The sequence below is a fragment of the Loxodonta africana genome, chromosome 1, assembly GCF_030014295.1.
Source record: "Loxodonta africana isolate mLoxAfr1 chromosome 1, mLoxAfr1.hap2, whole genome shotgun sequence".
In the NCBI taxonomy this organism is placed as follows: Eukaryota; Metazoa; Chordata; class Mammalia; order Proboscidea; family Elephantidae; genus Loxodonta; species Loxodonta africana.
Window position 1 is genome coordinate 48,099,868 of NC_087342.1, and position 16,615 is coordinate 48,116,482.

General features: G+C 42.6%; 1 protein-coding gene across 1 annotated transcript in view; it reads left to right on the plus strand.

Annotated features, from left to right (window-relative positions):
- DSP (desmoplakin) overlaps nucleotides 1-7,880 on the plus strand; it is a 43,460-nt gene extending 35,580 nt beyond the window's left edge. Inside the window, exons 23-24 of the mRNA XM_003417867.3 lie at nucleotides 687-2,981; nucleotides 3,967-7,880. Of these exons, the coding sequence (XP_003417915.2) occupies nucleotides 687-2,981; nucleotides 3,967-7,203 (5,532 nt within the window). The 3' untranslated portion in view covers nucleotides 7,204-7,880. The remainder of the gene's footprint in view (nucleotides 1-686; nucleotides 2,982-3,966) is intronic.
- Nucleotides 7,881-16,615: the final 8,735 nt, after the last annotated feature.

Below are 16,615 nucleotides of genomic sequence, written 5' to 3' on the forward strand. Positions count from 1 at the left end.
AGGGAACATAGTTTATAAAATCAAATGCTTTTCATCTTGAAAAATCGCCTCATTTTGCAGATGAGCAAACTGAGACCCAAAGATGAAATATTATTTGCTAAGATTATATAGTTAATAGAAGCAGTTAATGGAAGAATTATGACAAGAACTCAGGTTTCTTAAATTTTTTCACATAGTTTTTGCCTCATATCACACTTTGTATGTGTGTGTGGTAGAGTGTATGTGTATGGCTGTGTGTTTCTTTGTGTGTGTGTCTCTGTGTGTGGAGGTGTGTATATGTGTGTTTGTATGTGTGTATGTGGTGTGTGTGCCAGGGGTGTTTGTATGTGTGTTTTATGTGTACGTGTGTGTGTGTGTGTGTGTGAGATGGGGTATATGTGGGTTGTGTGTTTGTGTGTGTGGTGGTGGGGTTTCTGTGTGTGCTGGGGGTGTTTGTATATGGGTTTTATGTGTGTGCGTGTGAGATGGGGTATATATGTGTTGTGTGTGTGGGTGGTGGTGGGGTTTCTGTGTGTGTGCTGGGGGTATTTGTGTGTATGCATGTCTTATGTGTATGTTTATGTGTATGTGTAAAGAGAAATGGGGAAATAGATAGGCACATAGGTCTGGGAGGGGGAAAGTACTGCTTCTTTCCTGTGATGTGAGGTGTTTTTCTCTCACCATAATTTCTGATTTTAATTCGACAGCTGAAAAATACCAAGATTGAAGTTTTGGAGGAGGAGCTCAGACTGGCCCGAGATGCCAACTCTGAAAACTGCAACAAGAACAAATTCCTGGATCAGAACCTGCAGAAATACCAGGCAGAGTGTTCCCAGTTCAAAGCCAAGCTTGTGAGCCTGGAGGAGCTGAAGAGGCAAGCTGAACTGGATGGAAAGACGGCGAAGCAGAATCTCGACAAGTGCTATGGCCAAATCAAAGAACTTAATGAGAAAATCACCAGACTCACTTACGAGATTGAAGACGAAAAGAGGAGAAGAAAGACCATGGAGGATAGATTTGACCAACAGAAGAACGACTATGACCAGCTGCAGAAAGCAAGGCAGTGTGAAAAGGAGAACCTTGGCTGGCAAAAACTGGAATCTGAGAAAGCCATCAAGGAGAAGGAGTACGAGATAGAGAGGTTGAGGGTTCTTCTTCAGGAGGAGGGCGCCCGGAAGAGAGAATATGAGAATGAGCTGGCAAAGGTAAGAAACCACTATAATGAGGAGATGAGTAATTTAAGGAACAAGTATGAAACAGAGATTAACATTACGAAGACCACCATCAAGGAGATATCCATGCAAAAGGAGGATGATTCCAAAAACCTTAGAAACCAGCTTGATAGACTCTCAAGGGAAAATCGGGATCTGAAGGACGAGATTGTCAGGCTGAATGACAGTATCCTGCAGACCACAGAGCAGCGCCGGAGGGCAGAGGAGAACGCCCTCCAGCAGAAGGCCAGTGGCTCGGAGATGCTGCAGAAGAAGCAACAGCTGGAGATAGAGCTCAAGCAGGTCATCCAGCAGCGCTCCGAGGACAATGCCAGGCATAAGCAGTCCCTGGAGGAGGCTGCGAAGACCATTCAGGACAAAAACAAAGAGATTGAGAGACTCAAAGCTGAGTTTAAGGAGGAGGCCAAGCGCCGCTGTGAATACGAAAATGAACTGGCTAAGGTAAGAAACAGTTACGACGAGGAGATCATTAGCTTAAAAAACCAATTCGAGACCGAGATCAACATCACCAAGACCACCATCCACCAGCTCACCATGCAGAAAGAAGAAGACACGAGTGGCTACCGAGCCCAAATCGACAACCTCACCAGAGAAAACAGGAACTTATCTGAGGAGATAAAGAGGCTCAAGAACACGCTAGCCCAGACCACAGAGAACCTTCGGAGGGTCGAAGAAAACATGCAACAGCAGAAGGCCACTGGCACAGAGATGTCGCAGAGAAAGCAGCAGCTAGAGATTGAGCTGCGACAAGTCACACAGATGCGAAGTGAAGAGAGCCAGAGGTACAAGCAGTCTCTGGATGATGCTGCCAAAACCATTCAGGATAAAAACAAGGAGATAGAGAGATTAAAGCAGCTGATAGAAACAGAAACAAATGAACGGAAATCCCTGGAAGACGAAAACACCAGACTGCAAAGGGCCCAGTATGATCTGCAGAAAGCCAACAGTACTGCAGCAGAAACCATCAGCAAGCTGAAGGTCCAGGAGCAAGAGCTCACACGCCTGAGAATTGACTATGAGAGGGTTTCACAGGAGAGGACTGTGAAGGACCAGGATATCACGAGATTCCAGAGCTCCCTGAAAGACTTGCAGCTGCAGAAGCAGAAAGTGGAAGATGAGCTGAATCGGCTGAAAAGGGTGGCCTCAGAAGACTCTGCCAAGAGGAAGAAGCTGGAGGATGAGCTGGAAGGCATGAGGCGGTCCTTGAAAGAGCAAGCAATAAAAGTCACCAGCCTGACCCAGCAGCTGGAGCAGGTGTCCATCGTGAAGAAGAGGAGTGAGGATGACCTCCGCCAGCAGAGGGACTTGCTAGAGAGCCAGGTGAGAGAGAAGCAGAAGACACAGGAGGAACTGAGGAGGCTGTCCTTGGAGCTTGAAGCCCTGAGGCGGCAGCTGTTCCAGGAGCAAGAGAATGTCAAGCAGGCTCACTTGAGGAATGAGCACTTCCAGAAGGGAATAGAAGATAAAAGCAGGAGCTTAAATGAGAGCAAAATAGAAATTGAGCGGCTGCAGTCTCTCACGGAGAGCTTGACTAAGGAGCACCTGATGCTGGAGGAGGAGCTGCGGAACCTGAGGCTGGAGTATGACGACCTGAGGAGGAGCCGCAACGAAGCCGACTCTGACAAAAATGCAACCATTTCTGAACTAAGGAGCCAACTGCAAATCAGCAACAACCGAACGCTGGAACTGCAGGGGCTGATTAATGATTTACAGAGAGAGAGGGAAAATTTGAGACAGGAAATTGAGAAATTCCAAAAGCAGGCATTAGAGGTATTCACAAATATTTGATCATGGCTTCCCTGTCTCTCAAATAATTCACTCTGTTATCTAATATGAATCACGCTCTTGCTACTTAGAGGCATGCTTACAGAGAGTCTCATCTTTTTTGTAATTGCTGAACTGGCACATGTCATAATCCAGACAAGTGCTTTAAGATAATCTCTGTTTTTAAGAACTTAGCATGTTTATAACATCTGAGATCGCTTCTGCTGAATGTTCTGCTTTATTTTCTAGAAGACAGCTCTTATTTAGTGAGCTGCGACATACATTGGTAATGAAAAAGTTGCCAAATTAAAGCCACACAGTTAACAAAGCTGTTTTCTCTGCAATTTTAAGATCACTTTTTCTTGCTTGCTTAGATGATTTTTCTGTATGCGTTATTCTCTTTTCTTTTAATCATGACCTTAATATATTTCTTTTTGTTCGGCTTTTATTTAAAAATAACTTCTTTAACTTTTACTACATTTGACTTCTATAGACAATATTTGTGTGGGGCTGGGCATGGGGTGGTATATATATCCATATGTTTGTATTGCTTTATTAAACCTGCTAGTATAGCTATAACAGGTGAGATGAAGGTATAGCAGGTGTGAAGAAAGTGCCCCATATTTTTTTTTCAAACCTCAATTACCAAGTAAGACAGGGTCATAACTTAGAATTAAGGGGGGGAGGGGCGGAGTAAATATTAAGCCATTTATGAAAGTGTTTATATATATGTGTGTGTGTATATATATAAACACTTTGATAAATGATATATATATAAACACTTTGATATATATATACACGCACACACAGAATTTTTTCTATGAATTTGTAAGATAACAAGTTAACAGTATATGCAGGGAAACCATAGAGAGGGAAAATAAGTAAACTAGCTTTTTTTTTTTTAAGATATAGGAAAAGAGGTTAAATTATGATAGTAATATGATGTGATCAAAACATTATTTTTTCCCATTTCCTTCTTTTTAAATTCCAGGCATCTAACAGGATTCAGGAATCAAAAAATCAGTGCACTCAGGTGGTGCAGGACAGAGAGAGCCTGCTGGTGAAGATCAAGGTCCTGGAACAAGACAAGGCAAGGCTGCAAAGGCTGGAGGATGAGCTGAACCGCGCCAAAGCAACACTAGAGGCAGAAAGCAGGGTGAAGCAACGCCTTGAATGTGAGAAGCAGCAGATCCAGAATGACCTAAATCAGTGGAAAACTCAATATTCCCTCAAGGAGGAGACCATTAGGAAGATCGAGTCAGAAAGAGAAAAGAGCGAGCGAGAGAAGAACAGCCTGAGAAGCGAGATTGAGAGACTCCAGGCGGAGATCAAGAGGATTGAAGAGAGGTGCAGGCGTAAGCTGGAGGACTCTTCCAGGGAGACACAGTCCCAGCTGGAGACAGAACGCTCCCGGCTACAGAGAGAAATTGACAAGCTCAGACAGCGCCCCTATGGGTCCCATCGGGAGACCCAGACGGAGCACGAGTGGACGGTCGACACCTCGAAGCTGGTGTTTGAAGGACTGAGGAAGAAGGTGACGGCAATGCAGCTCTATGAGTGCCAACTGATTGACAAGACAACCTTGGACAAGCTGTTGAAGGGGAAGAAGTCAGTGGAAGAAGTTGCTTCTGAAATCCAGCCTTTCCTTCGGGGTGCGGGAGCAATTGCTGGAGCTTCTGCCTCTCCTAAGGATAAATATTCTCTGGTAGAGGCCAAGAGAAAGAAATTAATCACCCCAGAGTCCACGGTCATGCTTCTGGAGGCCCAGGCAGCCACTGGTGGGATCATTGACCCCCACAGGAACGAGAAGCTGACTGTCGACATTGCCATTGCCCGGGACCTCATCGACTTTGATGACCGCCAGCAGATATACACAGCAGAAAAGGCCCTCACGGGCTTTGATGATCCATTTTCAGGCAAGACAGTATCTGTTTCTGAAGCTATCAAGAAAAATCTGATTGATAGAGAAACCGGAATACGCCTGTTGGAAGCCCAGCTTGCATCTGGGGGTATCGTAGATCCTGTTAACAGTGTCTTTTTGCCAAAAGATGTTGCCTTGGCCCGTGGGCTGATTGACAAAGATTTGTATCGGTCACTGAATGATCCCCGAGACAGTCAGAAAAACTTTGTGGATCCAGTCACCAAAAAGAAGGTCAGTTACATGTACCTGAGGGAACGGTGCAGAATCGAACCACACACGGGTCTGCTCTTGCTGACAGTTCAGAAGAGAAGCATGTCCTTCCAAGGAATTAGACAACCTGTGACCATCACCGAACTAGTCAATTCTGGCATCTTGAGACCATCCACTGTAAACGAACTTGAATCAGGGCAGATTTCTTATGATGAGGTTGGTGAGAGAATCAAGGACTTCCTCCAGGGCTCAAGCTGCATAGCGGGCATATACAATGAGGCCACAAAACAGAAGCTCGGAATCTATGAGGCCATGAAAATTGGCTTGGTCCGACCAGGTACTGCTCTGGAGTTACTTGAAGCCCAAGCAGCTACTGGCTTTATAGTGGATCCTGTTAGCAACTTGAGGTTACCAGTAGAAGAAGCCTACAAAAGAGGCCTGGTGGGCATTGAGTTCAAAGAGAAGCTCCTGTCCGCGGAACGAGCTGTCACCGGATACAATGATCCTGAGACAGGAAACATCATCTCCTTGTTCCAAGCCATGAACAAGGAACTTATTGAAAAAGGCCATGGCATACGCTTATTGGAAGCTCAGATTGCAACTGGGGGCATCATTGACCCAAAGGAGAGCCATCGTTTACCAGTGGACATGGCCTACAAGAGGGGATATTTCAACGAGGAGCTCAATGAGATTCTCTCGGATCCAAGTGATGATACAAAGGGATTTTTTGACCCTAACACTGAAGAAAACCTTACCTATCTGCAGCTAAAGGAAAGATGCATTAAGGATGAAGCAACAGGGCTCTGTCTTCTGCCCCTGAAAGAAAAGAAGAAGCAGGTGCAGACGTCCCAAAAGAATACCCTCAGGAAGCGTAGAGTGGTCATAGTTGATCCAGAAACCAACAAGGAGATGTCTGTTCAGGAGGCCTACAAGAAGGGCCTGATTGATTATGAAACTTTCAAAGAACTGTGTGAGCAGGAATGCGAGTGGGAAGAAATAACCATCACTGGATCAGACGGCTCTACCAGGGTGGTCCTGGTAGATAGGAAAACAGGCAGTCAGTACGATATTCAGGAAGCCATTGAAAAGGGCCTCGTTGACAGGAAGTTCTTTGATCAGTATCGGTCTGGCAGCCTCAGCCTCACTCAGTTTGCTGATATGATCTCCTTGAAAAATGGTGTAGGCAATAGCAGTGGCCTGGGTGGTAGTATCAGTGATGATGTTTTTAGCAGCTCTCGGCATGATTCCGTAAGTAAAATTTCAACCATATCCAGCATCAGGAATTTAACCATCAGGAGTAGCTCTCTGTCTGACCCCTTGGAAGAATCAACCCCTATTGCTGCTATCTTTGACACAGAAAACCTGGAGAAAATTTCTATTTCCGAAGGCATAGAGCGAGGCATTGTGGATAGCATCACGGGCCAGAGGCTTCTGGAAGCTCAGGCCTGCACGGGTGGCATCATTCACCCTACTACTGGTCAGAAGTTGTCACTCCAGGATGCTGTCTCCCAGGGTCTGATTGACCAGGATATGGCCACCAGGCTGAAGCCTGCTCAGAAAGCCTACATTGGCTTCGAAGGAGTGAAAGGAAAGAAGAAGATGTCGGCAGCAGAGGCTGTGAAAGAAAAATGGCTCCCCTATGAGGCAGGGCAACGATTCCTGGAGTTCCAGTACCTCACAGGAGGCCTCGTTGACCCAGAAGTGCATGGGAGGATAAGCACTGAGGAAGCCATCAGGAAAGGCTTCATTGATGGCCGAGCAGCTCAGAGGCTGCAAGACACCAGCAGCTATGCCAAAATCCTGACCTGCCCCAAAACCAAGTTGAAAATATCCTATAAGGATGCCATCAGTCGTTCCATGGTAGAAGATATCACTGGGTTACGCCTTCTGGAAGCAGCCTCAGTTTCCTCCAAGGGCTTGCCTAGCCCGTATAACGTGTCTTCTGCTCCAGGCTCTCGCTCCGGCTCTCGCTCCGGCTCTCGCTCCGGCTCTCGTTCTGGTTCCCGAAGTGGGTCCCGGCGGGGCAGTTTTGATGCAACAGGGAATTCTTCCTACTCTTACTCTTACTCGTTTAGCAGTAGCTCTATTGGGCATTAGTGGTTAGTTGGAAATGGTTGCTACACCTTGGCTTCTTTTATATGAATTTTCACTTAAGTAATAAAAAAAGAAAACTCAGTACTTGCAGTAGGGATAATATAACTTCACTTAAGAAAATATAGTCACATTTGAAATCAAATAGTGAAGGCTGTTCTGGCTTTTGATCATGTTAGCTTATCTTAAACTAATGTAATACACCTTGAATGTAGTACATATGAAATGGTAATCAATTGTAAGGATAGCACAAATTGAGTTTAGAATTTGTTTTTCTCTTCTGGGCTTAGATTTTTGACTAACTCTTCTTGAACTCTTTGGCATATGATATAGATTTCTGTTCCTTGGAGATAAAAATGGATAATTGATATTTTAGTCATTATTCTGTTTCTCATCTAAATGTTACCTTTTTCTGGAGTAGGAGAAATCCCCACTCCCCCAAAAAACCACCCAAAACCCAAGTATTTTGGAATGAGGATCTTTTAGTTTTTGAATATGGATTGAATAACCATATACTCTTAAATGTCCTTGTTTGGTTTGGTATTAATTTGACTGTGCATGATGGCAGCAATCTTTGCTTAAGTCAAAGTTTTCTGTTATTTTGCTTGTCATTTTCAATGTACTTTTTAAAAGGTGTCTTTATGAAGTTTGCTGTTCTGTCAATAAACTTTTGGACTTTGGAAGTGCTTGTGGTTTGATTTAATAATATTTATGCACACAAAGACACTTAGAAATAGCTTTTATTTATTTTAATATATGTCTAAAACCATTTGTTTACTCAGTATCTGTTAAGAAACATCACTAAAAAAACAATTTTAGCTCTGAATTCTTATTAGAATTCTTGTTGACTCTTTCAACATCTCTTGAGCACTTGGGAAGGAAGCCAATGTAAGGAGGCTAAGCCAGAGGTCACTATCCAGTCCTAGTATATTCTTGAAAGAATCATCCTTGAATCAATGAAGATGACTCCTGAAGAATTCTGGCAGTCTGTAGAAGGACAAAGAGATATAAGCCTACTTTTTGGAATGAAGAGAGCATTGAAATTCAGACGTTTATCATTGAATTAACACCACTTTACTAAACACCTACTATGTCTAGTATTGGGCTTCGTACTATGAGAATTCTGTAGAAGTTATGAGCCCCCTGACTACAAGGCTTTTGCATTCTGAGTAGGGACAGAAGACACACATAAAGCAATCAGAGATAATTTTCATATATCAGCATTATATGTTAATAAAATCAAATTTTACAACAGATTGAAAATAATGAAATGCTAATTGTGTAGAATAAAAAAAAGAATTTCATTAAATTCAAATAAAAGTTGATTTGATTATTGACAAGTTGGCACTCAGGGTCAAAGTGACTCCCGTCCTCCCTGAACTTCAGCCGGCACTTTGGGTCCCCATTGATTGGGCCATTTTTCCTCAGCAGTACTCATTCGTTCGTTGCCCCACCGAACCTTTTCTTCCACTTATCCTCACTCAAAATTAGAAGAACTTGGAATTAATTTCATTCACCAAATATTGAGATCTGCTGTGTGCCACGCATTGTAGCAGAAGCTATGGATCCCATGATGGATCCCATGATAGACAAAAATAGCCCTTGTAATAAAAAACCCGTAGAAGGAAAAAATATATATGTGGTAAATAATGTGTTTGGGGAAGTGAAGGAAGTGTCTCATGCTCATGTTGGGAGGCCTACCCTAAAACAGGCTCTGAAAGCCTCCCCAAGGAGGTGCTGTTTAAGAGATCAGCAAGCATCAATGGCAAGTTCCCCAGGTTGAGACAGTAACCACAGAGTACAATTTATAAATCTTTCCTACTCCCTGCAAGCTGCTGCTAAAGGCATTAAACACTGAGATGAAGTGGGGGAGGCCATGCTTGACCTGGGTTCAGTTTTGATTTGGTTCACATACATTGCACCCATAAAAAAGAAAAGAAAAATCACATGACTTCAATGAGAGTGATCATTTTATTCCCAAAGATAGTCTCACATTTCCAGGCCGCTTGGCTAATTACGTAAATACAAATGAAGACTAAAGATTCTGTGGACAGAGTGAATAAGTTACTTATAGAACTTTTCTCAACCCCACATCCACTTGCAGCTACTGGCCCGCTTCCATTGTTTTGTGATGCTTTCTGTCTACTCTCAGTAGCACCATTTTTTTAAGGCAAGAACGGCTATTTGTCTTTAGAAATAGTTGTTCACAAAAAACGTCCTCCATGATTTCTTCATCAGGTGGAAACAAGTGCAAAGGGAAGCAAAGATTTGGCATCAGGCTTGAAAAAAATCATATAAAACAGATAAGACTCTTGATTTCCCAAGAGACTAGAGTTAAAATCATTCAGAGAAACAAAATGGAAGTAAGGCTGACTCCAGGTCTTGGGCGGGAAGTGTACAGAGTAAGCTTGAGTCATCACAGCAAGGAAGTACTCCAGGACCAATGGAAAAGGTTCAAGGCAGGGGGGTGAGCTTGTAGCTTCCACTGGCCAAATTTGGAACGATTTGAGTGCCAGCAAGAATTATGGCAACGGAGTACGATATATTGAATTTAAAAACCTTAAGTCAATTTGTTGTAGTTAGGTGCTGGTGAGTCAATTCTGACTCATAGTGACGCTATGTACAACAGAACAAAACTGCCTGGTCCTGCACCATCCTCACAGTTACTGCTGTTTGAGCCTATTGTTGCAGCCACGGTGTCAATCACGTTGAGGGTCTTTCTCTTTTTCATTGACCTTCTACCAAGCATGATGTCCTTCTCCAGGAACTGGTCCCTTCTGATAACATATTCAAAGTCCATGAGACAAAGTCTTGTCATCCTCCCTTCTAAGAAGCATTCTGGCTTTTCTTCCCCCCAAAATTTGTTCCTTCTTCTGGCAGTCCACGGTTTATTCAATATTCTTTGCCAACACCACAATTCAAAGGCATCAATTCTTCTTTTATCTTCTTTATTCGTTGTCCAGCTTTCACATGCATATGAGATGATTGAAAATACCATGGCTTGGGTCAGGGGCACCTTAGTCCTCACGGTGACATCTTTGCTTTTTAACACTTTGAAGAAGTCTTTTGCAGCAGATTTGCCCAATGCAATACGGCTGCTGCTTCCATGGGCGTTGATTGTGGATTCAAGTAAAATAAAATCCTTGACAACTTCAATCTTTTCTTCAGTTATCATGATGTTTCTTATTGGTCCATTTGTGAGGATTTCTGTTCTTTATGTTGAAGTGTAATCCATCATGAAGGCTGTAGTCTTCGATCTTCATGAATAAGTGTTTTAAGTCCTTTTTGCTTTCAGTAAGCAAGGTTGTGTCATCTGCATATGGAAGGTTGGTAATTAGTCTTCCTCCAGTCCTGATGCTGCGTCCTTCACATAGTCCACCGTCTCGAATTATTTGCTCAGCATACAGATTGAATAAATGTGGTGAAAGGATACAACCCAGACACACACCTTTCCTGTTCGAATGATTGCCTCTTTGCCTATATACAGGTTCCTCATAAGCACAGTTAAGTGTTCTGGAATTTCCATTCTTTGAACTTTTATTCATTATTTGTTATGACCCACACAGTTAAATGCCTTTAAGTAGTCAGTAAAACACAGGCAAACATCTTTCTGGTATTCTTTGCTTTCAGCCAAGATCCATCTGACATGAGCAATGATATCCTTTGTTCCATGTCCTCTTCTGAATCCCTCTTGAATTTTTGGCAGTTCCTGTTGATGTACTGCTGCGAGTGCTTTTGAATGATCTTCAGCAAAATTTAACTTACGTGTGATATTAATGATACACTGATAATTTCTGCATTCTCTTGGATCACTTTTCTTTCGAATAGGCACAAATATGGATCTCTTCCAGTTGGTTGGCCAGGTAGCTGTCTTCCAAATTTCTTGGCATAGATGAGTAAGCACTTCCGGCGCTGCATCCTTTTGTTGAAACATCTCAGATGGTATTCTGTCAATACCTGCAGCCTTGTTTTTTACCAATGTCTTCAGTGCAGGTCGAGCTTTTTCCTTCAGTACCATCAGTTCTTGATCATATGCTACCTCCTAAAATGGTTGAACATCTACCAATTCTTTTTGTTACAGTGACTCTGCGTATTCTTTCCATCTTCTTTTGATGCTTCCTGGATTGTTTAATATTTTCCCCATAGAATCCTTCACTGTTGCAACTTGAGGCTTGAATTTTTTCTTCAGTTCTTTCAGCTTCAGAAATGCGAAGTGTGTTCTTCTCTTTAGGTTTTCCAACTCCATGTCTTTGCGCATTTCATTATAATACTTTGTCTTCTTGAGCTGCCCTTCTTTTCACTTTAGCTACTTGATGTTCAAGAGCAACTTTCAGAGTCTTTTCGGACGTCCATTTTGGTCTTTTCTTTCTTTCCTGTCGTTTTAATGACCTCTCGCTTTCTTCATGAATGATGTCATTCCACGACTCATCTGGTCTTTGGTCATTAGTGCTCAACGCCTCAAATCTATTCTTGATATGGTCTCTAAATGCAGGTGGGATTTACTCAAGGTCGTACTTTGGCTCTGGTGAACTTCCCGTTCTAATTTTCTTCAGCTTCTGCTTGAACCTGCATATGCGCAATTGAGGCTTTGTTCCACGGTTGGCCCCTGGCCTTGTTCTGACTGATGATATTGGGTTTTTCCATCATCTCTTTCCACAGATGTAGTCGATTTGATTCCTGTGTATTCCGCCTGGCGAGCTCCACGTATAAAGTCATTGTTTATGTTGTTGAAAAAAAGTATTTGCAATGAAGAAGTCATTGGTCTTGCAAAATTCTATCATGCGATCTCCGTCACCGTTTCTGTCACCAAGGCCGTATTTTCTGACCACTGTTCCCTTTTCTTTGTTTCTGACGTTCGCATTCCAATAACCATTAATTATCAACACATCTTGATTGCATGTTTGATTGATTTCAGACTGCAGAAGTTGGTAAAAATCTTCAATTTCTTCATCTTTGGCCTTAGTGGTTGCTGCATACATTTTAACAATAGTCATATTAACTGGTCTTCTTTATACGTGTGTGGATAGCGTCCGATCACTGACAGTGTTGTACTTGAGGATAGATTTTTTTTTTAAAACATTTAAAATTATCTTTTTATTTTAGAACAGTGTTAGATTTACAGAATTATCACAAAGATGACACAGGGTTCCCTTATACCCTACACTCAGTTTCTACATCTTCCGATTGCCTGGCATGTTTGTCGCAATTAAGCAGAACTGATACACTACTGTTAATTAAAATCCATACTTTATTTGGATTTCCTTAGTTTGCCCTGAATGCACTTCCTTTCCTCCAGGATCCCTCCAGGACACCATGCCACATTCCGTCCTCACGTCTTCTTAGGTTCCTCCAGGCTGACTGATACTTGTTCTTCACTCCATCTTTCCTTCAGCTCCTGTGTTCTTCTGATGTGGGTGTGATTTGTTTTTGAGCTCGTCCTTGCTTTATGGATCTAGAAGACACTCCAGGGTCATCTTGCGCATTTCCTGCTTTAGTCTCCACTCAGATGTGTCTCCAAGAAGCCCTGGTTCCTTTACGAGTGAACAGTATAGAGACCAAGATCTGGGTGCTGGGTGTGCTCATTGCTACTGGAGTGTCGTTGCTCCTCAGCCCTCTCAGAGGACAGAGCAAGGAGATATATGTGTACGCTAACCTGTGCATATAAAAAAATAATACACGCTTGTAAATGTTTCCATATGTAATCATCTGTATAGATATTAAGCTAAATATGACTCCCATGCCTACAATGAGAAACCTGACTGCCATTACCTACTATCCATTTACTTAATTGTTCATTCTCAGTACATTAACTTGTACCCTACTGGTTGGAAGTACCTGGGTGGTGCACATGGTTAAGCATGTGGCTACTAACCGAAAAGTTGGCAGTTCGAACCCGCCCAGGGGTATCTCAGCAGAAAGCCCTGGCAATCTTGTTCCTAAAAGTTACAGCCATAAAGACCCCATGGAGCAATTCTACTGTGCACACATGGGGTCACCATGAGTCAGAATCAACTTGATGGCAACTGGATAACCCTCATGGGAAATAGCTTTATCTACTATTCCACTAGAGTACAGTGCTTATGTGCCGTTCCTTTTGCCTGAAGTCTTACAGATGCCATTCATTTCCATAGTTACTGAGGTCAGCACCTCACTCCCCCACCCCTTTCAGTGAGGTGGTTTCACACATTTGTAATACAGCCAGATTCTCTTGTCACAGCCTGCATTTCATCCTGGGAGCCCCTGACATTGACCTCCCAAATAGTTTTTCTTTTTTTAATTTGCATACATTAAAGTTTACTCTTTGTGCTGTAAAGCTCTACAGGGTTTGAAAAATGATTAATCTCTTGTGCTCACCATCATAGGATCATACAGAATTCTTTCACAGACCAAAAAATCTCCTGGGCTTCACTCGTTCAGTCTTCTGCCTCCCACCCCTGAGCCCCTGGAAACCGCTGATCTTTTTACTGTCCTTATAGTTTTGCCTTTTCTGGAATGTCATATGATTTGGTTGAAATCATACAATATGTAGCCTTTTCACACTGGCTTCTTTCACTTAGCAATATGCATTTAAGATTCAGGTGGTGCAAACGGTTAAGGCACTCTGCTGTTAATGGAAAGATTGGAGGTCTGAGTCCACCCAGAGCCTCCTCAGAAGACCTGGCAATCTTCTGAAAAATTAGCCATTGACAGCCTATGGATCACAGCTCTACACTGACACACATGGGGTCGTCATGAGTCAGAGTCCACCGTAGGGCAACTAGTACGTCTTTTTGTGGCTTGATAGCTTATTTCTTTTGAATTGCTAAGTAATATTACATTGTATGAATGTAACAGTTTGTTTATTCATTCACCTGTTAAAGGATCTCTTGATTGCTTCCAACTTCTGACAAGTACAGGCAGTCCCCGACTACCTGTTCTGACGACTCTGTCATGGGTAGTTTCTCACAGAAGTTGAGTGCCTTGTTTTGTTAGTTTTTATTATTACTGCCTTTCATCATCAATATCTTTATAAATCCAATCTTTATTTGTCTTTGGGATTGGAAACATCACATATAAATACACAGATATATTTTAATATATACATACATACATTTAAAAAATACACAAATCATAAGATTTACTCCAACAATGAAGAAGAGTAGGACGACGTTGACATTTTGTCAGTTGCAGGAATAGCTTCATTTGTGGAAGGTTCTGGATCCTATGGATTATCCCTGGGAATGGGGATGGCTTTTCTAGTCAGAAAATAGTGAAAGTTGTCTGTATGGTACTTTTCTTTTTTTCTTCATATGTTTTGTGACTACATCTCACTGCTTCCTGAGTTTGCCTATCGACTTTAGCAAAGCGACCAGCATTTGGGTCTATGTTTTCAAGCAACTGAAGTCCCTGATTTAGTTTAGAAAACTAGATCTATACAGAAGTGTTTTCAACAATGAATCATAATTGAACACCTGCAAGTGAACATCTGAGAATGTTATATCAGCAAATTATGCCTCACATCGTATGCTCTTGGTAGTGCAGGCCATGTACTGAGGCATCCCCTCCAGCAGGGTCACATAGCCAAGCACACAGGTAAGGATAAATAGCCCAGTGAGGGCGTGGCTCACCAGAAGATGTTGGTGCTGTCATTGTAGGCCTGGGACTCAGCGCTCTGGCATCCCCACCCAGTGTGCTCCCCTGTCACTCATCTGGCCCATGGTGGCTCCTCCAGTGAGGTCTTGCTTGCAGGCGCAGGGGACCCTGGCTGCAGGCCACGCCCTGCCCCCGCACTTGCCCGTCCATGTGGTGAGGACATCTAAGATGGTGAGACTGCGTTTTACATACTTTGGACATGTTGTCAGGAGGGATCAATCCCTGGAGAAGGACATCGTGCTTGTAAAGTACAGAGTCATTGGAAAAGAGGAAGATGCTCAACGAGGTGGATTGACATAGTGGCTGCAACGGTGAGCTCAAGCATAATAACAATTGTGAGCATGGCGCAGCTCTGGACAGTGTTTCGTTCTGTGGTACATAGTGTTGCTATGAGTCAGAGCCAACTCGAAGTTATCTAACAACAACAATAGCAAGAGGGAGTCTCGGGCGGTACCAATGTTTAATGAGCTGACCAAAAGGTTGGAGGTAGGAGGCCACCTAGAAGTGCCTTGGGAGAAAGGCCTCAAATTCTGGTTCTAAAAAATCAGCCATTAAAAACTCCAAATAGCACTGCTCTACTCTAATACATATGGAGTTGCCGTGAGTATGGCAACTGGTTTAATAGCAAGAGAATCTAATATATGTGTCTCCTATGAAATGTGGTAAGAGGTACACAACATCTCCTATGTAGTATTCCTGCAAAAATGCTCAAACTGCATCTAATCATGAGGGTAAAAAATCTGGGAAATCCAGAATAAGGGATAATGCAACTATCTGTGGCTCTTCACAAAATTCAGTGACTTAAAAAAATTTAAAAAAAGGAGCACGGAGGAGACTGTTTTAGATTAAAAGACATAATAACCAAATACAGATCATGGATTTTAAAAGTAATAAAATCGCTGTAATAGTTGTTTAGTGGACAATTGAGGAAGTCCGAATAGGAACTGTTTATTAGATGATATCATGGAATTTTTACTTTTCTTAGGTTTGCTTATGTACCACGGTATATAGGAAATGTCATTATTCTTAGGAGATAAACAGGGATATACTTGGAAGTGAAGTATTTGCAACTTATTTGAAAATAATTTAGCAAAAATAAGTGCATGGAGCTGTGTGTGGGGACAGAGAGAAAGAAAACATGCAAAATGTTAACAATTAATGCATTGGAGGAAGAATATACAAATGTTCATTGTAGTTCTCTTTAAATTTTCTGTTAATAGAAACAATTCTTAAAAAAATGTTAAAGGAACCGACGACTGCCCTGACAGGGAACACAACAGAGAACCTCTGAGGGAGCAGGAGAGCAGTGGGATGCAGACCCCAAATTCTTGTAAAAAGACCAGACTTAATGGTCTGACTGAGAGTGGAAGAACCCCGGTGGTCATCGCCCCCAGACCTTCTGTGGGCCCAGGGCAGGAACAATTCCCGAAGCTAACTCTTCAGACATGGATCGGACTGGACAATGGGTTGAAGAGGGATGCTGGTGAGGAGTGAGTTTCTTGGATCAGGTGGACACTTGAGACTAGGTTAGCATCTCCTGCCTGGAGGGGAGATGAGAGGGTGGAGGGGGTTAGAAGCTTGCGAAATGGACACAAAAAGAGAGAGTGGAGGGAGGGATCCGGCTGTCTCATGAAAAAAAATAAAATCATGACGGGGAGAGTAATTGGGAGTATTTTTTTTTTTTATCAAGGTGTATGTAAGTTTTTGTGTGAGAGACTGGCTTGATTTGTAAACTTTCACTTAAAGCACAATAAAAATTATTTTAAAAAATGTTGAAGGAGTAAAT